Source organism: Cervus elaphus, chromosome 31 (genome assembly GCF_910594005.1).
Source record: "Cervus elaphus chromosome 31, mCerEla1.1, whole genome shotgun sequence".
In the NCBI taxonomy this organism is placed as follows: domain Eukaryota; kingdom Metazoa; phylum Chordata; class Mammalia; order Artiodactyla; family Cervidae; genus Cervus; species Cervus elaphus.
Window position 1 is genome coordinate 51485459 of NC_057845.1, and position 27740 is coordinate 51513198.

The 27740-nt window shown below is 34.8% G+C and overlaps 1 protein-coding gene across 2 annotated transcripts; it reads right to left on the reverse strand.

Moving 5' to 3' along the window:
- CIP2A (cellular inhibitor of PP2A) lies at positions 1-27674 on the reverse strand. 2 transcript variants are annotated; one of them, XM_043892601.1, is made up of 22 exons: positions 27315-27644; positions 26055-26175; positions 25390-25537; positions 24213-24325; positions 23268-23362; positions 21917-22013; positions 20946-21068; positions 20655-20800; positions 20205-20280; positions 17190-17408; positions 15589-15748; positions 14186-14327; positions 12744-12843; positions 11146-11264; positions 10039-10234; positions 9282-9356; positions 9082-9192; positions 7520-7716; positions 5315-5428; positions 4974-5056; positions 3926-4065; positions 1-2713 (listed from the first exon to the last, which is right to left on the reverse strand). In XM_043892601.1, exons 6-22 carry the CDS (start codon positions 21986-21988, stop codon positions 2543-2545), a joined length of 2244 nt encoding a protein of 747 aa, XP_043748536.1. In that variant the 5' UTR covers positions 21989-22013; positions 23268-23362; positions 24213-24325; positions 25390-25537; positions 26055-26175; positions 27315-27644; the 3' UTR covers positions 1-2542. The 2 variants fall into 2 exon arrangements, with proteins under 2 accessions (XP_043748536.1, XP_043748534.1); XM_043892599.1 differs by lacking the exon at positions 26055-26175 and having other exon boundaries at positions 27315-27674.
- Positions 27675-27740: the final 66 nt, after the last annotated feature.

Genomic DNA, 27740 nt, shown 5'->3' on the forward strand with positions numbered 1-27740 from the left:
TTGAAATTCAGTTACATTTTTATTTAATGAACAGTCCTAGCTCAAGACAGAACCTTATTATATTTTTAACAGAGATAACTAGTTTTTGCAACATACAATAAATGAAACTAAAAGGACACCAATCTGACGTTTCTCTAAAACAGAGCATTAGATTTTAATGACTTATTTTTTGCCCTGACATTAAATGGGTGACAGTTTATATAAACTCCAACCAGCCAAATTTTAAGAAAACTCTATTTGTCCAAGTAACAAATGTAAATGGTTACAAGGAATTGTGTTAATGTATACTTGAATTCAAACTTCATGGCAAAATTCTTAAAGAATATGAACAACTCCAATATATTTATTTACTTGTATTCACCATTAGAAAATGGACATATGCACATAGGAATCATTTGTAAAATTCTGACTACAGTAGAGACTCAAATTTGCTTAAAATAAATTAATAATTAATTTTTTTTACAAAAGAAGAACATATACACATATATACACACACACTTGGTTTTTGATCTACCCAGAACCAAAAAGTAAAAAAAAAAAAAAAAAAAAAAGTTTTGAGGTACACAGAACCAAAAAGCAAAAAAAAAAAAAAAAATTATCCAATATACTAAGGTTAAGACAAATAGGAATATGAAAGATGCTACAAGAGATAGAAAGACTACGAAAAAACAGAAATGAAGATGGACGACAATTAGTACTCACCATTAAATCTGAAATATGGTTTTTCTTCTTTAGAGAGAAGAGATTAACAGATTAAAACTATTGTATTAAAAAAAGGCTGAAAAACACATGCAGTCTCTGCCTACACAGGTTTTTAAGAATAGGCAAATTGAGTGGTTTAAATAAACGCATACTTGCAAGAATGGACTAGATCTGAACTGTGCAGTTGGATGAAAATTAAAGTTACAATCAATTAAAATTAAATAAAAATAAGCATTCAATCCTTCCACTGCACTAGACACATTTTAAGTGCTCATTAACCACACGTGGCTAAAGGCTATGGTACTGTATAATGCAGACAAAGAACATTTCCATCATCACAAAAAAGTCTACTGGGTAGCACTGAGCTAGGCTCAGTATCTTGAATAGAACATGCCCCTTATGGAATGAGTAGCAATTTAAAATGTAATATACGACACGATGCTTTTTGAAAAATTTTCAGAACTATACAAAATGCATACAAATGTATGAAACTTATTAGTTTGACATTGTTTAGTGTAACTAGTGAATTACAAAAATATATTTTCTAAATATAAATTCAGATATACTATGGTTAAAAAACAGAAGTAAATCTAAGTTTACCTAAGTCAAACAGAGATACAAATAGTGAGGAATACACCAAGTAAAATCAATGGTTGTAATAGCATAGCAATAAAATCAACCAAAATACAAATATACAAATTCTTCTTAAAGACTACTTAAAACATTCAATTCAAAATAAAGTACTAAAAAATTCCCTTGTATAAAAGAAATACATGAATGAGGATAAAATTATGCTTTAAAATTAAATGGCCTAATGTAAAACTATTTCAATAAGAGATGATATATTAAACGAAATTCACATCAGAATTAACAAATTTCTGAATATGTGGCAAAGGTAGAATCCAAGTTATTTGTATGTTAATAATAAGAAATTCATAACTGACTGAAAATGATACCAATGGGCGAATATGTAACATTTTAAAGAATAAAACTAAAGGTATCTATAAATAATTCTGTAAGTTACTACAGGTTTTTATGTGACAATATAGTTACTTAATACAACAGCTATTTTTTAATTTTTATACATTATTTCTATAAATATTCACTGTATTTTTTTAAAAATTTAGACCTTACACCACGTATCTTACTACATTTTAAATGCAGTAATAAAGTTATTTTAAATTCACTGAACGGGGGTGAAGGGAGACTCAGATGAAGGTGATCAAAGGGTACACATTTCCAGCTGTAGGTAAGTAAATACTGAAGATGTAGCACACAGCATGATAAAGAGAATTTACATTGCTTTCTTTAACTTACATATCAAAGTTGTTAAGAGAGGAAATCCTAAGAGTTCTCTTCACAAGGAAAAACAACTTTTCTATTCTTTAATGTTGTTTTTATATAAGATTATGGATGTTCACTAAACCTATTATGGTCATCAGTTCATAAGGCAAATTATTATGCTGTATATCTTAAATTTATACAGTGCTATGTGTCAATTAAATTTCAACAAAAGGAGAAGGAAAAGTTCACTGATGCCTGATTTTAAAAACCTAATCACAAATGAGAGTAAACAAGCAGAAGACAGTGGAAAGCGACTAAGGAAAAAGGGAAAAAAACACCTTAGAAAAAATAACGGAGAGTAAGAATACTCTGAAGAACCAAAGAAAGCTTTACGCAGCAAAATACAGAAACAGGAAGCAAAAATTTAAGACCAAATAACAACATGCGTCAGATCAGGTTCTTTACTAAATTAGTAATTGGATAATAATTTGCTCTCATTTTGGAGTCACAGATTAGCTTTCCTCCCCCACCCTGCCAGTAGATAAACACATAGTGTCTATATACTGAGATTCACAGTTTCTGGATTTATTTTCCCACCACTTAGACTGTGGATCATTGCTATCATATGAGAATGTTTGTTTAACTCCTCTTGCTGAAGTTTTACCAGGGACTCTTTCTCTTCCAAACGACCTTCTAATTGAGCCTTTTGAACTTCCAGGGAGGAAGCCTGAAAAAAAGGGGGCGGTAGAGAGAAATTGAAGAAAACAACTTAGCATGTTTTCTCTTCACAGAAACCTGCTTTAAGATGTCCTTATGTTTTATTTGTGAGACAACCATATCAAGGCACATTAATGTAATATGCTTTACTTAACAATTATATGGTAAGTTTAAGATCTGTAACTGTTAATAATAAACAAATTGGGAAGACATGATTCAATTTGTCTTTTTAAGCCTGGACTTCTACAGAAACTACTACTCATTACCATTTAGAATTACTATTAAGATAAACATATTAAAGCTAAACTGTATGCCTCTCCTGTCACTTATATTCTGCAGTCGCTCAGTCCTTTTAACCTTGGTCTCTTCTCATCTTCCTTGTAGTAGTCGCTCCAGAAAGCATTACCCACAGCTACCACACTCGGTGAGACTGTTAAGTCGCTGAGTTGTATGTGACTCTGTGACTCCATGGACTGTAGCCTGCCAGGCTCCTTTGTCCATGGGATTTTCCAGGCAAAAATACTGGTGTGGGTAGTCACTCCCTTCTCCAGGGAATCTTCCCGACCCAGGGATTGAACCTGTGTCTCCTGCACTGCAGGCAGATTCTTTCCTGTCTGAGCCACCTAGATAGCCCACACTCAAGCAATCATGATAATGTAGAAAGAGCAATGAACTTAGGATATATGCCTACTATTTCACATAGCTGTGTGACAACCTTGAGCAAGTAACTTAAGACTCAGTTTCATTTGTAGGATGAAAATATTTATAAATACTTATATATTAGTATATTTATTAAAGTGAGGAAGATTAAGAAAAATATTTCAGAGTCCTTTGTAAATTATGAAATTTTACATACATACAAACTTCTATTATTATCACCATCCTTGTAAGCAAAGAGATGCAGTTATATATATACACATATACAGGTAGCTATCTGTATGTGACATTATGAACTGAGAACCTCTTTCTGTATTCTTTGCCCTCTTGAAATCAGCAAGTGCTGCAACACAGTATACATTTAATCAACGTGTAACAATTTTAGAAAATACAAATTTTCACAGTGAGAGCCCTCACAACAAACAATTGTCAGATCAACTTGAGCTTCTGGTAACTTCTAAGCAAAATTACTGAAGAAACAGAACACTAATTTATACAGATTTACCTTTTTCACAAAATAAGACTTAATCACTTCAATGCAAATGAGAATGTAATAGATTCTTACCTTAATGCTCAATTCTTTTCTTATCTGATCTGTTCTATTTAATTCTTTTCTAAGGACATCAATGGTTTCTTCTTTGCCTTCTTTTTCTCTTTGTAAGACTTTAATCTTTTCTTCCTGTACTTTTATTTTTTGTTCTAGGTCTTAAAGCAAACAGTCAGCTTTATACTCAAAGGTCCTATATTGACATTACCCTGAAGCTATTAGGTTATAAAAGACAGACAATTACAAAGAAGAAACATCTTGCTACAAATAAGTTATATAGCATTTGATGAATTAAAAAAAATCATGAAACTTTTCCCCTATGCCAGGATTCTATGGTGGTGGTTTAGTTGCTAAGTCGTGTCCAACTCTTGTGACCTCACGGTAGCCTGCCAGGCTCCTCTGGTCCATGAGATTCTCCAGGCAATACTGGAGTGGGTTTTCATTTCCTTCTCCATGGGATCTTCCCAACCCAGGAAGTGAACCCAGGTATCCTGCATTGCAGGCAGATTCTTTACCAACTGAGCTACAAGGGAAGCCCAGGATTCTATAGAAAATGCTAAACTGTCCATGTCTTTCCCTCTTCCTTTGTTCCAAATACAATATACAGTAATGTGGGGAAGGAAAATCCTCATAGAGTTTAAGGGTTAGAAAAGAAAGGGCAAGAGAAAATTATGAACAATTACATAGGTAGATGTCTGTGCTTTAAGGCAAGTGAGTCAGAACAAAACCCTTTTTGTAGATCACTTCAGAGTTACTACCTTTCAGAAGCTAGCAACATAAGTTACCTAGTACTGCCACCTGCTGTTATATTCTTTAAAAAATTTTTTTATTTTAAAAAGGGCAATCATTTTCTATAACTCCTGATTTCAGAAAAAATGTATTGTTTTTTTAGTCTAACTAAACTGCTTTGTGGCAAGGAAAGGAGAACTTTTAAGATATGATTTAAGGGTTAAAAAAATGAGAGAAGTAGAAAATGAAACAGCAAACTAAAAACCACTCATGCTTTGATTTTCTTCCAACATAAGATTTATTAAAATATAGACAATTTATTAAACAAGCTACTTACTTGCTAGCTTACATTCTCTGTCTACTAGTTGGTTCTGTACTTCTTTTCTCTGTTCTTCTTCCTCTATCAGTTGGGCAATAGTTCTGAAGTTATAAGAAAATACAGAAGAAAACATTAGTGAACCATAAAATTTCTTTTTCTCTCCAACAAGTATTTTAAGAGGAAATTTCTAAGACTAGTAATCACTCTTAAATTCTGCCAAATATGTACTTTATATCTATAAGTAATAACTCTGTTAATTTTATATATAAAAAACAATGTTCTATATATAGAGAATAATTTTTGAAAATGATTTCACATTTGAAAAATCCAAATAATTAAAATAAAAAACTAAATTTTACTTTTCATTTTGTTGCTTGAGTGACTCATTCAGCTTTTTCACAGTCTCAATTTGTTTATTTAGAGAATCACAAGTGACCTGTAAATCTTTGTTCTTCTTTTCAGCAGTTTCACTCCTGAAAAGACAAGGAGATATTTTCAGTAGAGGAAAACACAGAGAAAGAGAAACTGAGTGTCTTCTTTACCACCTCTTCTGACTAAACTGCAGATACTGCAGGAAGAGGAGGAATGCCATGTGAACAAGCAAGACATAAACAGAGTTAGGTTAACTCTAAAAGACAATAAAGATATGTTTTAGCTGACTGAGGAGGTAAAAAATTACTATGAAATGGAAACATGTGGGACAGCAACTTCATATTTATTGATAAAAAGCTTTATTTACAGAATGTTGCACTACAAAATTTGCTATTAATATAAAATAATATCTTTTTCTTTATAGTCAAGTCCAGAAACTGAAACAATTTCTGTTAAAGGATAAGGTATTAAAAACAAAAAAAATTAAACTTACACCTATCATCACTAGCCTGTTAGGCATAATATATGTTCAAGGAAAAACATCAAATTAATGAATTAAGTGGTTGAAGATTTTAAGTTTCTCTTGCCTCTTTATAGCTCTGCATCATATAGTCCTGTGCTTATTTTACCTGTAAGGTAAACATATAAAAAATCCTTTCCAAAGTGACACTTTGACACCCAACTATCTTAAGCATAAAATGTCCTTCCAGAGGATAAACAAAATGGTGGTATTGGCCAAATGTGGCCAGCACAAGTTTTATTTATCCCACAAGAGTTTGTAAAATTCTGAATTTGAATGACTTGAGATATCCCAACCATTACAAATAAACTTTCCCAGCCAGCTTCATTAGTTATCCACCTGGCCCCTCAAGGCTGGAGTTTGACTTCCTGGCCCACCCCTCACTCACTATCTGGAACATAAGCAAATCCTAGAAAGCCTATTTTCTCTTGGACCACTGTCTACTTTCTCTCACACCCTAACTGAACACTAATAGTCCACTTTATCAGGGCTGCCTCAAACAATCAGACTTAAAGTTGCTGGGGGAGAATATCCTATTTAAAAATCACCGTGTCCTCACAAATTTTGTAGATGCTATACATTTTCCACCCTTCATTTTTATTGATGGGCAAATAAAATAAGGGCTTCCCAGGTGGCACGGTGGTAAAGAACCTGTGCTTTCACACAGGGGGCACTGGTTCAATTCCTGGTCAGGGAACTAGATTCTGCATGCTGCACAGTGAGGCCAAAATAAAAAATAAAAAGAAACATTATCTTGCTTAAAAAAACAAAAAAGGAATTTAAAAAAATAAAATAAGCACACGGACCTTGTAAAGTTAAATTTTTCTGTATCTCTATATTAATATCAGAGAAAGAAGGACATTGTTTCAAGTCTTAACCTATCTTAAACTATATATAAAGAAAAATAAACAAGTTAATGAGAGTGTAATTTTTGTTTGGCAGAAATAAAATTACTGGTCTTATAATTTGTTAAATTAAAACTGGCTTAAAACATAAAAAGTGACAAGGGGAGGAATACTCAATCTCATACTTTGTTAGTGACTGTATAAATTGGCATTGGCATAGCCTTTCTGAAGGTAAACTGGACAATCAATCAACAATTTAAAAGCACATACCCTTTAAACCAGCAATTCACCTGTATGAATTTATCTTGCAGATACTGTCATAAATTTAAATAAACTACACTCAAGGACTTTAAAGAGAAATACTGACTACAAATTCCAAGGTGAGTCAAACACTAACATCCAAATTTCTATGCTATTAGGTTGATGATATGACAACTGTTAATATTCAACCACTTTTGATCTGCAGAAACGGCCGATCCATATGGTTCAGCCTAGTATGAATTGTGACAACTAAGGTCATTCAACAATCACTTATGCAGTGCCTAACCATGTATCAAGCACTATTCTAGGCTCTAGAGATCTGTCCGGGAATAAAACAGGTCCAACTTGTCCTTGTGGTGCTAACATCCCAGACGACTGATGACTGACTAAATGAAACTGGAAAGAGACACTTATATTCTGTTTCCAACTGTGGTCTGAGTTTGAGTAAGCAATCCTTCATTTCGCTATGAATGTTCAGAAAAGAACTTTAGGGACAGAGAAGAGAAACGCTGTGTGTTCATTCTAAATTCTAACTTTACACGCAAAGTTTTACTTTATTAATTTACCTCTGAAGAAGTTCCATGTAGGATTTTGTCAGAACTTCGTGTTCTTCAGCCACAGACTCTAACTTCCTATTATGTTGAAAGAGATGCTCAATATCACTCTGGGCTCTTTCCGATTCAACCTGCTGTGACTTCAGCAACACAGCAAGCTCTTCATTTTTTCTTTCAACTTCTCTCAACATATTAGCAAGTGTCCGAGCCTAAAAGAAAATGGAATACTTTTCTACTATCATTTATATAATATGCTCAGTTTCTATAATTTAAAAAAATTAATGAAACAAATCTGTTTATTGTCAATATTAGGCCAGTCTAGAGTGACAGGAAAAATGTTCCTCTCGAACATCATCAAGGGTGACAGTGGGGTCACACAGTCTTCAGACGCTGTGAGAAGTACTGTACAGAAGGCAGCACGGGGAGGAAGGGTCACCAAGAGTGTGGGAAACGGAAGACCAGAGAAAAGCTTCCTGGGAAACGGAGGAAGCTTTTAATAGATCTAATTTATTTAATAGGTTTAATAATCTAGAGGAGTATTAGAAGACAGAGAAGAGAAGAAAAGGTATTCCAGATACAGAAGAGCAAGTGCAAGGGCAGGAAAACATAAACGTATGTCAAGTTTCAGAAACTGCAAAGCAATCTAATATATTTGACTGGAAAGAATGCAAAGAAGTGCAAGGAGATGGGGAATGAGAAGTAGTTAAAATCCCTGTGCAGTAAGTTCTTAGGAATTTAAATTCTCTTCTGAGCTAAAAGGTGAGACACTGAAGGATATTCGGCAGAGAAGCAATCGGATCCGAGTACCGCCTCAGGTATGACCGTGCAGGGAGAGGAGAGGATGGGAAGATCCAAACACAGCCAGCGACTGTATGTGAGGGTGGATGAGAGGAGGGCACTCGACTGAGGCAGGAAGACTAATTAGAGGCTCTGCTGGCATTCAGGTGAAAAAATAAAAAAGACCTGGTCTGTAACAAATAGCCGTGAGAACAGAGACAAGGCAAAAAGCATTATGTAGAAAGTAGAATCAACTGAACGTGATGAATGACTAACTGCAGAAGGTAAACTGTGATTTCTTGTTTGGAAAACTCTAAAAACAGAACAGGGAATACATAAGAAAGAATACTTTTTTAAAAAGGGAGGGTGATGAGTTCATCACTGCTTCCACTGAGCCTGAAGTATTTGCTATGTATTTAAATGGAGCTACACAGAACATACTCAGTGCTTAAGGAGAAGGATCTGGGCTCAGCATACAAAATTTGTTGAGTTAGCATTCTGGTAATGAGCAGAAACCATGAATCACCTAAATAAAGGAAAAGGGCTTAGAACATAATCCCACTCAACATCTAAAGGGTGAGTAGATAAAATAAGATTTAGGAAAAGAATATACATTAAGGTAGAAAAAAGGTAACTGTAACCAAAATTAAAGGGGAGAGAGTTTTAAGACAGAGCAAGTAGTTGTGCGGAATGCTGAGGACATGCTTCAATCACAATGATGATGGTAAAACTAACATTTTGTACATGTTCTATTTATCTGTTTTTCTACTAATCAAATGTCTGTATATTGTACACACCTCAGTCTCAGCTTGAGTTCTCTGACAGCGATACTGAGCAATCAGTCTATCAGCCTGTGCGAGGGCCAGGGCTTTTGCTTCCAAGAGATCCTGTAGCCTGCTTTCTTTGGACTGTTAAGAAAACATACCATAAATCTTCTTCATTTGCTGGAAAATATCTCTTAGGGTTTAACTGATACACAAAATAAGGTTGTACTCACAGCTAATGTGGATAGTTTCATCTCATACACATCCATTATGTCAGATATTCTCACATCATTAATCTGATCCTTTACCTGGATTTAATAAAGTAAAAAAAAATCAGAAATCATTAGCACTCAATAAAAAAAAACAACACAGATAAACACCTACTGAAACCAAATAATTGAAACTCAATAACAAAGGTAAAAAAAGGATGTCTTATGAGGCAGATCAAAACATTTCATTAACCTGACTCTGACAGAAGAATATCTTGGTGATCTGCTTGTGGGAATTTAAAGTATATTTAAACTGGGGGTGATGGGGGTGGGGGTAGGAAGGTAGGCTGGTTTGGGAAGACTAAGGGAAAATTGATAGCGGTTATTAAAATGTTGGAATTTTATGACTGAGTTTTTCCTCTTTCCACACTTTCCAAAATATTGCTACTCTTTATATTAAATAATGTTTCAATGATCAAATCTGCATCTAAAGTTGTTTAAGTAAATGTCATAATAAGAGTTGATATTTAGTCGGTATGTTGTGGCTCAGCTGGTAAAGAATCTGCCTGCAATACAGGAGACCTGGGTTTGATCCCTAGGTTGGGAAGATCCCCTGGAGAAGGGAAAAGCTATCCACTCTAGTATTCTGGCTTAGAGAATTCCATGAACTGTATAGTCTGTGGGGTCACAAAGAGTTGGACATGACTGAGCAACTTTCACTTTCACTTTAGTTGGCATGTACCAGGCAGAATCCCACTTTTCATGGCTATTTATCACTCACCACAACTCCAGATTGAAGTTTCTCTATTAATTCCTCAATGTTCAATCCAGGAACTCTATCTTTCAAAAGTGGAGGAGTTAAACATTTTACTGATGTTGGAAAACTGTGATTTAATGATTGCAAAGGCACTCTTCTAGGCATATGTTCTGTTTCCTGTTGTCTATAGGCATTGTTTGCTGCTATACTTTCTCCAAGTCTGAGTGGGAATCAAAATAAAAAAGAGAAATAATTATATGAAAATAGAGCAGAAGGCAGAGTTAGTATAGAATTAGGGACTCATTTAGAATTGGTCTTTTGAGAATTTAGTCTTCAAATATTTCTAAAATAATCTTGGACTCTATGATGAGGCAGAATTTGGGGAAATATCCAAAATTTGCCAGAGGACAACTTTTCTACTTGTAACCCTTTACAATGACAACCCCACCTCTGGTTTGGAGCCTCTAGAACTAGTTTGTGAGAATGGATTATTGGTAAAAATTAGTTATTGGTATTGGTAAGAACATCCCTCTACCCATGGGCAATAACACCTGGCCTTTAGTTTTCCTTCACCCTTCCCTTTTCTCACTCAATGTTATTCTTACCAACCTGACCACCTGCTTCTGAAAATATCATCTCAATGGTTGAAACTGATGTGTACAGTAGATAATTCTGTCTGACCATTATCCTACCTTCTTTAACGACAGAATTTTTCTTTAGGAATCCTTTCCATGGTAAATGACCCAGATCTAGTCAATGAAAGCAATACTCAGATTTAGCACTCAAACAGCTGGGAAGGAAAAGCTCTTTCTATGGAGAAACTAAATTGGTAGGATGTAAGCTTAGTACAGAAGCTACTGCATTAAATAGAGGTGTTGAGACAGGCATAGCATCTGAATAATAAATTTAATCACCTGAATGGATCTAGCTATTTTCTAAATGCGTATACATCTGGTCATCTGATTTGTTGAAATAAAAAAATTTTTAATTGAAAGTTTTTTTTTATTTTAAGAATTACAATGAAGTCTTCAATTCACTAATTTTCCAATTTGTCCATACTGAAGACTATTAAAGAAACTGGCAGGATATTCTAGCACCATGAGAGATACACTGCAAATGATTATAACTCACACTAATGCAGGAAAATCTGGCAGTGGAGAAGCTTCCAATAATATTCCCAATCCAGACTGCACTTGTTCTCTATTATCTGATGTTAAAGCAAAAGCCAAGGGAGTGATCAGGCGAGGATCCTGTGCAAACCAGAAAGCAGAAAACAAAGGCAGGCCTTTCAGAGTAAGGTGAATAAACAGGCCTAAATCATAAACAATTCTAGGCAAACTCTAAAGCATTTCTATCTGATGTCTGAATGTATTTATTAGTCTTTACCTAATGTTAGTTTACAAAAATCTGGCAAAGGTTTTAAATGCTTTTACTGTGCCTAAGAAAATCATGTCTTAAATATTTTGATTTATTTAAAGTAGCATCTACAACTGATTGATAATTTGAGTTACTGTTTTCTTTTTCTAGCTACCATTTAAAAGGAAAACTGGCTAGAAGAAAAATGGTAAATCATTTCCAAATTAAAGTAAAAAAATAAAATTCAAATTAATTTCATAAAATATTTTAATTTAGTGAAACAATTATACTTTAAAGTATAAATACTTCATATCAGCAAACATTTTCATTAGTACTTTAAGCCTCAAATCATCTATTGTGAAAAAATTTTTATTGACATAAAATCAATTTTTATTGACATAAAATCAGTGTGACTCAATTTAAAATTTGAGTAAGTTGCTAATAGAGAAAAATATTACAACATAAATTTTTTATAATTATCAACATTTTAAAATGTTGAGTGTTTTATAGGTACTCGAATATAATCAAATACCACAACACCATAGGAGATGGCTTTTACCTCCAAAACCCTCATGGTAACCCTTCATATCTCCTCCATGAAGGGGGATCGTAATTTCTACTTTGTAGCCAAGAAAATGAGCTCACAGAGGTGAAGCAACTCGCTCAAGTCTGTGCTAAGAAGTGGTGGAGTCAAAATCTGAAGCCCATCTTGTAAGCCCCGTGCTCTCCAAGTATACAAGTAGGTTCCAGTTTTGGCTCCTACCCTGTCTACATAGGCACCGGAGACATTTGTGTTATTACAGTAACTTAATTCACACATGTTTGTTAAATATCTGTTATAAGCCAAATTTTGTGGCTATCAAGGAAAACATTTAGAACTCGTGTTTAGCCACTATGGTCAATAAAGTCGGTGAGTTAGCTATTTTCTGCACACCTATCAAATTATCACTCACAATCAAGTCCTTTTCTTCCAGATGTCTTCTTCCTGCCTTAATACTCTACCTTATCAACCTTAACCAAAAACAAACACTCCAAAATAAATACCATTCCCCCCTACCATAAAGCCAATAGAAACAAATGAAAGAAACCAGAAATATGACACAAGAAAGGAAAAGGCTGTGGAGGCAGGGCTATCATGAATATTCCATACTTCAGAATCAGAAGCACTTATGTTTAACCCTTGTAAAACTCCATAAAATAACTATAATGAGAATATTACGTTACATCAGACAATTAACAATTTGCAAATTTTTTCCAATGGCCAGTTCTAAGAAAAACATTGATGTTTTAAAGATTAAAAATATTAAAACAGAAACATATATTAGGAAACATTTATATATATCAACTCCAATATTTTAAGAGTTTAAACTCACCTGAAGGATTTTGTAGAAGCTTACTTCCATACCAGGAACCAGCTGTTTAAGTTTGTTCATCAAATCAAGAGTTTTCAAAATCACATCAGCAGCAAGTTTGCTTTAAAAATAAGTCATATTTAAAAAAAAAAAAAGTCATATTTAACTTAGATAACTCAAAAATTGCTTACAGCTTATTTCTGTCCATAAATCTAAAGAAAATAAAAACCCAAAACCTTTGTTCTTAAACCGCAAGATTAACCACTGTTTGTCATGAGAAGTAAAAATATCAGAGACCAACATCCTTATAACCCAAGATCCAAAGAGAACTGGTATTAACAGTTTAAATTTAGACAGTGTTTCTTTTCTAATCTCAAATACCAACATGTTTCAACTTTTGCTTGAAATTACTAGCAGTATTAGCAACAGGACTCATTTAATTCTTAGCTTTGTCACTAGAATATTAACAGTAGAGGGCAGCTCTGCCTCTGTGGGTAATGTTTCAGTTGTGTCCAGCTCTTTGTGACCCTGTGACTGCAGCCCATGAGGCTCTTCTGTCCATGGGATTCTCCAGGCAAGAACACGAGTGGGTTGCCAAGCCCTCCTCCAGGGGATCTTCCAGACCCAGGGATTGGACCGGCATCTCTTATGTCTCCTGTGCTGGCAGGCGGGTTATTTATCACTAGCGCCACCTGGGAAGCCTAAGAGGGCAACCTTTAGGAATGTAGAGTTATCTAACATGTACTGAAGAAATTATACTAAGCTGTTTTTCACAGCTTTTTAATTGAAAAGGAGTACAAAAAAGTAAAAAGAGATCATTGTTATTCTTGAGTACAATTACTGACAATTATGACATTTATGAAAATTGGAACAAATTATAGTGATTAGCATTCAGTGGGTCCTCAACAAACACTTGTTAGATGAACTTAATTCACAGGGGAGGACAGGGGTAAAATAATCTCATTACTATCAGTGAAAATCCACATTTAACTGTAAGCCTTAACATGCTAGAGAAGAGTTGTCTTTATTACTAGAAACTTTCAGCAGTGATTGGTTTCTTTGAAATAAAAATAATCTTTCTGTTTTTTTCATGCTTTGTCATTTCAAAATATAAAATTAAATAAATATAAAATAATTACTAAGTCAAAGTTAGGAAGGAACTCGAGAAAAAAAAATGCACTGAAGCATAAAAGACTCGTAGATAATCACAATAAATTAAAACAAGACAAACAAACCTAAACAATGAAAAACAAATCACAGATATTAATATCTCTGTTCAGAAGCACATGATCTATGACTTAATTTTTTAAAAATTAAAAATTTTAATTTTAATTCTCTTCTATATCTTGAGTTAATAGAACATACCCAAGGATGATCCTCGAAAACAAATGAGAATCACTACATCTTTTGATTTTTATTAAATTTGGACTTACCATTTTGCCATTTGTATTTCATATACTCACCATAATTCAGAATCTGCTACCTTTGTTCCAAAGCCCATATCAATCTTGCCATATGTAAACTGTTGTTCTATCAGAGTGGTACATTTGATAGTAGTGAGAATTTTTGCAACATGCATTTTTAGAGTGTCATCTCCACACAGAGGTTAAGTTTTGTTAAGAAAAACAAAAAATTCTCAGAAAAAAAAAAATCCTTATATTTGTAGAGCACTTTACAGCATTTAGGATGATTTCAAACAAATTATTCTTGTCACTGCAATTTGGTGTAATTATTGCTACATTAGCTCAATGACAGATTAGGAATTTAGGAGCTCAGAGCCATTTAAATGACTGACAAGTGGCAGGAGATGGGACTGCCACCAAAGTTTCTGACTCAAAAGTAAAACAGAAAGGATCTGCTTTTCACTGGATGTTAGCTTTTTATTAACAGGTTTCACAATGGGTCAATAAATGCTTGTTGAAATAAGGGAAGTTATTTTCTCATTTGTTTTTTCTCAATTTCTCTGTAAGTTAACTTGAATATCTATTATTAAAAAGGGGTTAAGTTTGGTACTATTCAATGAGAGGAGGCCTAAATATTTTAGAGAGCATCTCAAGGTCAAGCAAGATAATCCTGCCTTTACAGCAGTGGTTTTCAACCTTGGCTGGATAGTTTAAACAGTCACAAACATGCCTTCACATCCCAAGGTTCCACATTATTTTAACTGAATCAGAGTCTCTCAAAGTAGGAGTCAAGCGTCAGTATTTTTAAATGTTCTCCAGATGATTTTAATACATAGCCAGAATTAAGAATCACTGCCATCAAGAAAGAAGAAAATTAAGAAGGAGCAGCACAGATAAGAAATTAAAAAGATGTTGAGTGTGCTATAGGGCAGGACAAAATCGACTACATTCTTGCTGCTCTGAAACACAAGGTTATCTTTTTTGTAAGTACATGTCATCTTTATTGAAACATTTATGGAGGTGTTAATTTTTAAAACACAAGCTAAAAAACTAAGCTAAAATAATAACTACCAAGGTATTTTTCTTCTCTGATATACTCCATCACAACATACATCATCCAGGGGCAGCAATCAGCATCGAAAGAGAACATCAGGGTATTTATTTATGTATCTACTAACCTCAAATTATGATAAAAAATGTACAAACCAAACTTAAAAAGCATATCTGAAAATGTCTGGAAGTTTTACACAGAAAAACATGGGAAAAAAGTCTTGATAACTTTTTCTAAGAGACTCTTCCGTGAGCATCGGTTCTTTAATTTAAACTTGAGTTCAGTAATTCTGTACAGATTCAAGCATGAGAGGTATAAAACTATAAATAAAGACATAAAAGACAGTAAAAATGCAGAAAATAAATTCTAAAAAATATAAGCAGTTAGTTTCCATAGTTAAACTGAAGGATATTTAACAAAACTTCAATGGCCTTGACCATTCTTGCACATTTTTTCCTTATTAAGGCTTCATCTAGATTTTGTTCTGTGAACTGAAGCTGATCAAGGATTGTAGGCAGCAGAAGAGTCACAAAACGGTCAGCTGAGGAACAGTTAGCAGTATCTATGACATCCTGGAGAATTCACAACCCCAAAGATTAAAAAAAAAAAGAGAGAGAGAGAATACAGAATGCATAGTCATCACTGAACTGCAACACTCTTTAAATTTCTTATACAGATGATCATTGAACAATGTGAGGGTTAGGGGTGCCAACCTCACCATGCAGCTGAAAATCTGAGTATAACCTAGTTGGCCCTGGCCTCCTGTATCTGTGATTCTGCATCTATGGATTCAACTAACCTTGCAGACTGTGTAGTACTGTAGTATTTACTATTGGAAAAAAAAACCCACATATAAGTGGACCCAAGTAGTTCAAACCTATGCTGTTCAAGGGTCAATTGTAATTACTTCAGATATTCTTGACCTGTGGGTCAATTGTAATTACTTCAGGTATTCTTGACCTGTGTCTCCTTTCATCCAGTTTTGAGGGCTATGATGACTTTTTTATCAAATGTACCAGTCTCAAACAAGACTTTTTAAAGTGGACTCTGTGCCTTAAAAATTATTCTAAGTAGGTACTGAAAACAAATATCATGAAGATGCCAAATGCAATTACAATAACTAAGAGACACTGGTATTAACACTTTACAACCACAAATAATTCCCATCAAGGATCTCACAGGGCTTTTTCAAAGCTAAAACGGATTGTTAAGTCAAGATCAACATGAACCAGAAAGAATAATTTGTGGATAATCCTTAACAAATATATTTAATCACTCATACACATTTTGGTTTGTGCACAGGATCTAGTCATGACAGTCACGAGAGGGTAAACATTTAGGAAAATGCTGGTATAGACAGAATGGGTATAAAAACAGGGAAACAGCAGAGGAAACACAATGACCTGGATAATAGAGTCTATCAGAATTTAATGGCCTCTATGAGAAGGACTTTTCCAGCCTGCACTGCATGGCGTGTGGGATCAGTTTCTGGACCCCAGATTCCACCCACGCCCCCTGCAGAAGAAGAGCAGAGCCCTAACCCACTGTACTATAAGGGAATTCCCAGTAAAGGATTTTTGTTTATATCCTTAAATACCTGACATGTTCCACTCTATCTGACTGACTTAATTCAATGTTCCTAAAAACCCACTCAATAAAAACAGCACAGTATCTACTGAGATGGAGAGGCAGAATGTAACTATTGCCAAGTACAGTCATACACCAACAAACCATACAAATCTTAGTCATACCTTTACTTATTATGCTGAAAGGAGTATATGTAAGTTATTTAGTGAAAACACAGAAGTCTCACTAATAGTTGGGACTTGTCCAGAAAAACGAAATTCAGTAACTAGGGTGTTACTACTAGAAGTAGGGAGTCCAGTAATTGCTAAGTTTTCCTAAAGGGTATGAACGATTGTAAATTTATTATAAACTTATATTAACATTTTAGAAAACTGTCTACTGAGAATCGTAAGAGCAGAAAAGTCAATTTGTTAGTCACTCTAGTACCTCAAATATTTCCTTGAATAACTCCAGTGCTACAACAGAGCAGTTTTCTGATCCATCCAAAGGCTGGCTTGACCAACGAAGAAGAGCCACAGTAGGTTCTAAGGACTTAGAACGGCTTCCCAGAACGGCGCTGCCAGACGGGGGCTGTTCAAACATCATCCGTGTGAGCACGCGGCGCAGCTGAGTCACTGAACAGAAGGCAAGAAGTAATTCTAAAACCTGTGCAATATAAAGGCTTCATTAAGGTCTATTTCATTAGACTTCAATGTACAAAGCAACCAAAAGATGAAGTTGGAAATATTTATTTTTAAAGAAAATAGAACAAAAATTAAAAGTTGCTTCCCATTTTTCTCAGAGTATTATTTCTCAAAACGTGTCATTAGGTTCCAGAAGGTTACAAATAAACTTGTTAAAGGTAGTTACTTCGCTTAAGAGGACTATGGGAACTGAAGATGGGCAACTTCAACTAATGTTATATACCTTCCATAGTACTTAATTTTTCTTCAGCACAAACATGTTGTCTCATGCTAAGATTTATGAACTGCTATAAAGTGTACGTTAGGATTTTCAAAATGACATCCCAAAGCTTTAAAACTTTAAGGATGGCTATTTCCGCAGTTTACACAATGGTGGCAATACGCCCCTCAGCCTGCTTCTCTGGTCCACATTTCTTCTGTGCTTCATAACTGAGCCTCATGCCATTACATAGCATCCCACATCAACTTGTTTATTAGCTATTAAGTTAAATTCTACCTTATTTAACATACTACCAACTTATTAAAAAAAAGTTGTGGTATCTCTTTGTCTACTTATTTCTACCTTTATCTGTTCCTTGTAAATGACATACAATTGGGATTTGTGTTTTAATCAACCTGACAGTGTCTGATTTTAATAGAATTCAACTCATTAGCATTTACTGTTACAAATGATAAACTCTTTGACTTATTTTCTTTTAAATACTGTAGTACTTGTTTTTGAATAGATAATACAATCACTTGGTTCCAAAGTCAAAGGTACTGACCTGACCTCTACCTAACATTCCCTGGAAGCAACAGACACTATCGCGTTTCTTATTTACCTTACCAGAGATTATGTACTGCACATAGAAGCAAATACTCTCATTTACAATTTCTCTATAAGCATAACATACAGGGAAATAAAAACATCAATAGCTAATGCAAAGCCAGCTGTTTTCCCCAAAGTGAATTACCTGAGTAACTAGCAATTAGATCATGAGAATTCCATCAAAACTCCTGAATTCCCTTGAGTCCCCCTCCAGACAATGCCTCAATCACTACTTTGACATCAGATTTTTGACACCAGACATTAATTTTACCTTAGCTATTCTTGTATCTTTGCATTTCCATATAAAATTTTCAAATCAGCTTGCCATATTATATAAAAAAACTCACATGGAATTTTATATATAAACACAATCTTACAGGGTACACTTTTACATCTGATTTTTTTGTTATGTTAGTCTCACTCATTATGTTAGTGAGATTCACTGATATTTTCGCATGCAGCTGCACCTCACACATCCTCACTGCTGCATAGTATTCCAGTGTATAAACATACCACAGTTTATTTGCCCATTCCACTGTTGCAGGCATTTATAGTTTACAATTCCTGGCTATTGTTAACAACGCTGCTGCATTTTATACATGGTGAACACACGTTTTCAACTCTGAGGTAAATAAAAGAGTGGAACTGCTGGGTCATAGTTTATACATAAGTCCTATGTTAGTAGATAATACCAATTTTCAGCCCGTGAGTATCTCAACATTCCTTCCATTGTCATCTATGCTTGATAGTATCCATATTTTAAATTTTAACTATCTGGTGGGTGTGTAATGGTATTGTATTACCATTTAAATCGGCATTTCCCTGAAGATTAATAAAGCTGAGCAACTTTTTCACTCTTTAAATTATTAGTGGCCTTCTCATGAACAGAAAAGCTCTTAATTTTAATGTAATCTAACTTACCAACATTTTTTCCTACATAGTTCCATGTTTTTGTTTTCTGTTTAAGAAAATCTTCATCCCAAGGCTACGCAGATATTCTGCTAGGTGTTTCTTCTTAAAGTTCACTATTTTCCTTCCACACTGAGAGCTACAATCTTTTTAAGACCGGTGTGAGCTAAGACTTTGCATCTGGTGTGAGGTAATGGTTAAAATTCAGCTTTTCCCCATATGGATATTCAATTGATCAGTATCATTTACTGCAATGATAGTATTTTTAAGAGTGTACTGTTATCAATCAGGAGGCTATATTCTGTGGGTTTGTTCGCACTGCATTCTGTTCCACTGAGTTAGCTGTTTATTCTTATGACAATACTGCACTATTTTAATTACTGGAGCTTTGTATTATGCTTTAATATCTGGTACTATAAGTCCTCTAGCTTTGTTCACTTTTTTCAAAATAGTCATGGCTATTTTTAAACCCTTGCATACCCATATAGAGTTTATAATCAGCTTCCCAATTTCCATATACAACAAAAACAAAAAAAACCTAAAGCTTGCTATAATTCTGACTGACCTAATATGGTAAACTCATCCAATCTATGAACTTGCTCTATCTGTGTTTATTTAGGTTTTTTCTATTAATGTTTTGTAATCTCAGAGTAGAGGCCTTGTACATGTTTTATTGGGTTTATCCCCTAGGCATCTGCATTTTAAAAAAATCAGTAAACAGTACCAGTTTTAAACTTTCATTTTCCATTTAACACTCTCTATGTCTTTTGTGAGCTTACTGACATATCTCTCAACTATGTAGAGAAGAGTGGAATCTGTGCCATATGGTTTACATGTGTTCAACAGGCACTGTGAAAAATTTCTCAAAAGGATTATGCCAGTTTATGAGGATTCAAGGAGGGTTCTAAATATTGGTACTACCTGGTTTCTTGCTTGAGATCTTGGTTACATGGCTGTGTTCATTTTGCAAAGATTCAGAGATCTGTGTACTTTTCTGCATATTGTAGTTTTTAAAAACTAAAAACAAAAAGCTATATATACCTTTGAAGAAGAATCAGGATCCTTTCCATTAAGAAGACCTAATACTTGATTAAGACATGAAGAAAAGTGCTCATACCTAGGTTTAAAATAAAAACATACATCAAATGATAAGTATGAAATTGATACATTAAAAGTATTTTTATATAAGATAATCATACTGTTCAGATGTAAAACTGGTTTTGCACAGATTAATCAAGATATGTATATTCTGGAGAATGGCACAACCTTATTTACCTAAAACAAAGTAAAAAGTATACACATATCCTTGTTATACTTTAACATTCCAAGTCAGAAAAAAAAGAATGGGAACTTGAAGCACATGAAAACATTCTGATTTTAGTCTATTGTGAATCAGTAGAGTCCAAGTTTATTTTGTGTAAAAAGGCAATTTTATTTACTACAAATACATCTTGGTTTAAAAACAGTCCTACACTTGTCAGATAGCCGTACCTGGTAAGATAATCAGCAATTTTAGGATTCTTAAGAAGATCCACCAGTAGATCAACTGAATACTTTCTGGTCAGTGTGCCATCCCCATTTATGAGAATATTAAATATTAGCTGAAATGTCTGATGAATATTTCGAGCATGGAACAGCTTAAAAACAAATCAGGAAAAGGATATTATATAAAAAAAGTTTAAGTTGATACCACCCTAAAACTCAGAGAGTCTCAATAACTTTTAAAGTATCAGAGGATGTAAACTTTAGAATTAGTTTCATAAATTGCAAAAAAGTTTTTACCTTTTCCCCAACCTCTTCGTTTAATGTCAAACTGGATAATATTGAAAGTGCAAACACAACCACAGTTAAACTACTATGGGCCAAGAAGCTTATAAGAGTTCGATAAAAAGATTTCACATTATTCTGAGGAAGAAAAAAATTTAAAAATAGATTAGAATGAAAAAATTGTGAGCCTTACATTTTGTTTTAAAAAGTGTATCTTGCACAGAATAGGTAAACTTCTATTAAATATTATTACCAACTTAGAGATCATTCAAGGCGTAAGATAGGACTTTCACAAATCGCTCACAGTAGTATGAACAGGTACAATCTGAGTAAACAGCAGTGTGTAGTCTGAGTTTATGAGCAAATGTTTACCTTTCTCAAACAGTTTCATGGCTCAAAATAACCTCCACCAACAAAATAGGACGAGGTCAGAAAAATCCAGCACATGAACAAATGAGATACTGTTAAATTTAAAACTCAACAAGTAATACTGAATATCGTACAGCAAGGGAACTGTTCATAAAGCAACTTAAAGAATCAAAGAACTTTCCTGATTTAACATATTTCTAACAGTGGTTCAAATAACCTCATTTGAGTTCCTTCACGTCTCCCAAGTACTGGTAGTGATGCTAGGCACTTATGAATCTTTTTGGGAAGTTGTAATTAACTATGTAGAAATACAAGACCGAGGTAAACGCAACTGCCAATGGCATGTTTCCCCTCTGTCAGCATTTCTTATATTATTCAACAGGACAGACAATGAGATGCTACAGAAGAAAAACTTCTAGCATTTAAATTAACATTTGTATTAACTCATCTTAATTAAACATATATGAAGGCTAGAGTAATTAAAGTTATTTACGCCAATCTGATGCTTTGTTAACTTTGATGAGTCAGCTAGACAACACAAATTCTTGTTAAATTTCTTTTTAAAGAAAAAGGTGAGCCTACCACAAAACAAAAGAAATATTTTATAAACTTCTTACCAAAGTCTTTATGTGCGTTTGAACAGAAAGATTGTGCCGGCAAAGATTTGCCAATAATCCTAGACAAGGCATTGTCAACTCATCTTCAGAAGATTGACTGTTTCAAGAAAAACAATAAAAGATAAAAATATTAAGTTCCTTCTAAATTACTCAAAAATGGTCATTTACACATTTAAACTCCTTCCGTTTTATAAGCAAAAAGAAAAATGTGATTAACATGTGAAGACTGCCAAGTTTTGAATAGTATTGATCATTTATTTCATGTTTTGAAACTAAATGATCCTACTCAATATAGCATAAAAATATAGAAACTCTGAGTAATCATATGCTATCTCATCAGTATATTCTTTCAAGAAGATTAAATATAAACATAATTTTCAGTTTCAGTAAGTTTTTCTGTTTCAATCAATTCATTTCATAAATTTCTGTTATAAAAATTGAAGTTGTTCTACACCATTTGATCCTTGAAATCATCCAATGAGTAAATAGGAATCATTATCTCAGTTTAAAAATTAGGGAAAAAAATTAAGAAAAATTGAATTATTACATATTTTAGTTAAAAAATAAACCAGTAAGCCAACACAATGTGTTCCTGAAAGTTGCTCAGTCTTGTCCAACTCTTTGTGACCCCATGGACTATACAGTTTATGGAATTCTCCAGGCCAGAATACTGGAGTGGGTGGCCTTTCCCTTCTCCAGGGGATCTTCCCAACTCAGGGATTGAACCCAGGTCTCCCACATTGCAGGTGGATTCTTTACCAGCTGAGCCACAAGATAAGCCCAAAAATACTGGAGTGGGTAGCCTATCCCTTCTCCAGTGGATCTTCCCAACCCAGGAAATGAACCAGGGTCTCCTGCATTGAGGTGGATTCTTTACCAACTGAGCTAGCAGGGAAGCCCAATGTGTTCCTCTTTCCCCATGTATTTTTGCTTGTCAGTGTATTTCTTGAATGGTTTCATATTATTTCTTTCCTGTCTGTGAAATGGTTTGAAAAAGAAAACTTGGGACTACAAGTTGTACAGACGTATGTTTTTACCTGACTGTTATACCACAGGTAGACTGTTTAGTTAAGTTAGTTAAGTTAAGAAAAGAGTCAATTGATAGCTTATATTTGTTTTTAAAGTTATATTAATCCTGGATAAGAGTTGTTTTTTTTTTTTTAAAGGAGTTAGTCCTTGACCACTAGTTTGACACCACCTCTATTTTAGGTGACTTGTTTCACCAGCAGGCCTGTTACTCTCTATGACTAATTGTGTAAGTGCTTATAATGGAATCAACTGCTTTTCTACATTAAAAAATAAATAAATAAACCAGTAGATTATTTGGTTACATGTGTCGTTGCATACTCACATATGATCTATCAGGAATGTAATTAATTCATCTATATTGGCACCAGAATGCAAAATTTTGATGTTGTATGTTAACCTCTGCAGAAGCTGAATGCACTGAGAATAAGAAAATAGCAATGAATATAAACACATAAAAATATATTTGCATGATCACAAAAATGAACTCCTACACATATTCTGAGCATGTAACCATTTTAGGAGGCATTTAGAGTAAAAATCTTTCCATATCTTAGAAAGGTTCTATTTTCACATGTAAGTAATGAGATTTTACTTAAACATACACAATTAATGAGACCTTAAAAGTTCATCTCCTGACTCACACATTTCTATACATTCTATCTCAAACACAGCATTGTGTCATCAAACTGGCTTACTTAATCATCTTAAACTTATATGCAAGTTGAGAATATATTCTGTCAATTCTAAGATATACGTTATTCATATTTCACCATCTCTAAAATCTCATGTCAGTTTAATTTGCCATGTTTTTCTTTCCTACAATTGATGGTATTTTAGGCTCAAAGAAATACAGGTATAAGAGCTTTGAGCCTATGTTAAAGAAGACTAAATCTATAGCTTCAATTTTTATAGGATGTTTCCTCAACAGTATGAGACTACATGCTAACTTTAAATTATAATTTTAATACGAACAGCTTATACCTCAAAATGCTGATATCTATGTTTATAAATCTGTCAAAATCTGTTATAATGTGAATTTTTCTTCAATAACAATGCTAGATGTAAATTTTCTTCTTTAGAATCTCTTAAGTGGTCATACATGTGACTAACCAGTTTTTAAGTTTATTGATGGTGAGAACTGTGCCTAACCACACAGTATTAATGCCAGCCTGCAGTAGCACACTGTATGTCAGCACTTCATAATACACACTATCAATTCTGATTTGAAAGTAAGAATAAGCATGAAGTGGAAAGTAGGTGTGTATACCTGCAGAAACACTGAATCATTGTGGCAAGTACTGCTCCGACAAACCACGCCTGCCAGCACACTATTTAGGTTGTACGTATTCTGAAGACAGTCTCTGGTTTCATTGTCTACAGCTGTAAGTTAAAATAAAAGGACACAAAGTAGATCATCTTTATCTATGGCCTTCATGGATGAAAGACAAATAATTTAAAACTTATTTCATACTGAATTTACCATTATATAAAAATATAAAATATGATGTGGCTATTTTATTTACAAATACCCCCCAGTTCAGAATTTCAACCATGGTGGCTACTATACTGGACAACACAGATATAGAACATTTTTATCGTCTATTTGAAATGATCTGTTACCACTTCTGTATCAGTTCTTCTTTTTTTTTTTTTTTTAAAATAAGCATGTACTAATTTTATAACCACATACAGAAATATCTCCCTTGTACCCCCAAACACAAATCAGGAAAAAAAGTAACTGGTGAATTAAAACCTAAAAACTAAGACAAGGTAGGGAAAAACAAAAAAAGCAACATTTGTGTTTTTTAGCTTTTAGCTCTAGGTTTAGTATAGTCTGGGCTTCCCTGGTGGCTCAGAGGTTAAAGCGTCTGCCTGCAATGCGGGAGACCTGGGTTCGATCCCTAGGTTGGGAAGATCCCCTGGAGAAGGAAATGGCAACCCACTCCAGTATTCTTGCCTGGAGAATCCCGTGGACAGAGGAGCCTGGTGGGCTACAGTCCATGGGGTTGCAAAGAGTCAGACACAACTGAGTGACTTCACTTTCACTTTAGTACAGTCTATGAAAAAAAGGATGATATTTTGATCACTAGCTATGATTTTCTAATACTGTTCATACTGACACTTGTGCATGTATTTTTTTAATTTGAAAGCAGGCCCACATTTCTTAAGGTACATTCTTTTCTGTAGACCACTGAACCCTTGATATGCTTCAGATTCTCTGTTCCAATAACCTTAAAAAGGATGCGTATAATATTCCCTTTACAAGAGATCCACAACAAGATAGTTCAAAGAGCTCCTGCAGCGAAAAAATCTTTTTTTTTTTTTTTAAGAAATCTTTCAAATGTGAATCATCCTCTGAAAGATTCTGTAATGGAACCTGCCCTTTGAGAAAATACTAAATTCATGCATCTTCTAAAAAATAAAAGAGAAACTAAATACATTACCTAGTTGAGATAGCAAACTGACGATACTTAAGATCAGTGGGGCACTTATGTTTGGGTCTTCAAGTAGTTCTACAAGGCAACTTAAGCATTCACTTGGTAGTATCTGATTTGATGTAAACAATCGAGTGAGCTTCTGTCCAGAAATTACCTAGAAAACAGTCATTAAAATGTGTTAGTTAAGAAATAGCAGTTTTCACTTCTTCTCCATTTTAGATAAAAACCCAGTTCTTCCAAAGTGGCACTGCCACACTCTTTCCCAATTTAGAAAATTCATACACGCTGCTCCCTCTGCATGGAAGATCACCTACCCTTCACGCACTAATGTAATTATTCCAGCCTCGGTTTTGGTTCCTCTACTGAGCTTTCTCTAATTCTCTTCCACTAACTAGGTTAGGTTTGCCTGTTACACTGTCCTATGGGACATTACAAAAAGCACACATGAATCCACTTATCTGGACAGGGGACATCTGAACAATCCACCTAAGGGACAACTTATGTGGTGCTGGAAATGTTCTATCTCATGATAACAGGTCGCAGCTACTCGAGAGTACACTTAGGTTTAAAAAATAAATAAAACGACCAAGCTCTTCATTTAACATTAATGCACTTCATGCAATGCATGCATGTTATCTTTCAATTAAATGGTAGAACAGTTTTTGGTAAACCTCTTGAAGAGTCTCGGAACGCAGTACATAGAAGTCAATCTCTAAGCTTCAAATTTCTTTGAAGTCCCTTTCAATTCTTGATAACACTCTGCTCAGCAGGTTCACAATATACCTGTTTATTCTCAAAAATAAGAAATGTTTCAGATTACAGTCTAAAATTCTTAACTTAATTCTTAAAGAAAACAAGTATTCTTAGGAGACAGGCAGCTCTAGAAGAGGAAGGAGCACCAGAGAACCTTGAGAGAACAGACACAGTGCACACCAGTTAGAACAAAGGCTGATGTTGCTGGGCCATTCACAACAGCCTTCTTTGCAGCAGTTTCTAATCTTTGCAAATTTAGCCTTCTGTCATAGGGTTAATATAATAAATAGGATATATTTTAAAATTATGTTCAATTCTATGTTGAGAAGCTGCAACACAGAATTAAGGGTAACTTTGAGCTTAATTACTTTTTATTAAACTGATGTCAATATTAGTTGGAATTCCATGAATGTATAAGAAATGACAGCCGGAGTTTAAGACTCTAAAAACAAACAGGATCACAGAAAGCTATGATTGTATCTTTTAACACAAAATAAGCACACTCTAGAAGCAAATCACTGGGAAGTAACAGAAAAAATGACAATTCAGCATTTTAGGACTGAAAAACTGTGAGCAATACATTTTGGTAAAGAAAAAAGGATTATGATTACTAGTAAAAAAGACTGGTTCTCAATCCAGAGTAAATTGAAACAATAATTTTCAAGCTCGAGATCAACATGAGTTCAAATCAAAGTAATAAACAACAGGTTCAGATTGCAAACTGCCTAAGGGACAAGAGAGAAATCATTTTAATTCCTGTTCTCTTAGCACCTCCACCTTCGAGAACTGCTGTACCTCTGAAAATGCCTGTTACAATGGAAAAACGAAAATAAGCAGCAAAGGAAAGGATATAGCTCCGAGCTCTTTCCTCCGTCAACTCCAAATACGCTGAAATCCCCCACCTTTTGTCTCACCTCCCCCCCCCCCCCCCCCGCCCCGCCCTTCCTAGGGCTTTCAGTAGTCTTTCCTCACTGCCGTCAGCTGAACGCGGGGAGGCTTGGGGTTGGGTGGGAATTCAAAAGTGACACTCACTTCTTCAGCAATACAAAAAGACAGCGGAGGGAGCGCGGAGTTGCCCTCTGTTTTCGAGGCTGAGACCGCTACAGCCGCGGCCACCAAGTGAACGAAGGCTACAGCGAAGTCCGTCTCGTCCGCCACCCCCGGAGCCCCTGACTTACCTCCAAGTGCCGCAAAAGCTGAGCGGTGTTCGCCTCGGACTTAACGGCTTTATACTGACTGATGGTCAGAAGCAGAGACTTCAAGCAGGCGGTGGAGTCCATCCGGACCCGCCACAGGGCCGCTTGGAGCGGGTACCACCACCGTCCTCCAGCTTTTACCGCGCTTTTTTTTGATTTTTCTTCTCCACCCCCTCGCTCCCGGAAGCTTCCGATTCCGGTTGAGCTCCGGAAGTCCCTTGGCAACTTGAGGATGGCACCCTACGAAGGAAAGGGAGGGCTGGGATGGAGTGGTGGAGTGGGGGGTGTCGAGGCCCAGTGTGAATCCGTGAGGCGGGCTGGGAGTTGTTCTTTCAGACCCCCGATCTGAAAAGCCGCGAGGTTTTAGTTCGAGATCCCGTGAAGCTGAGAAATCTCGCGAGAAGTCAA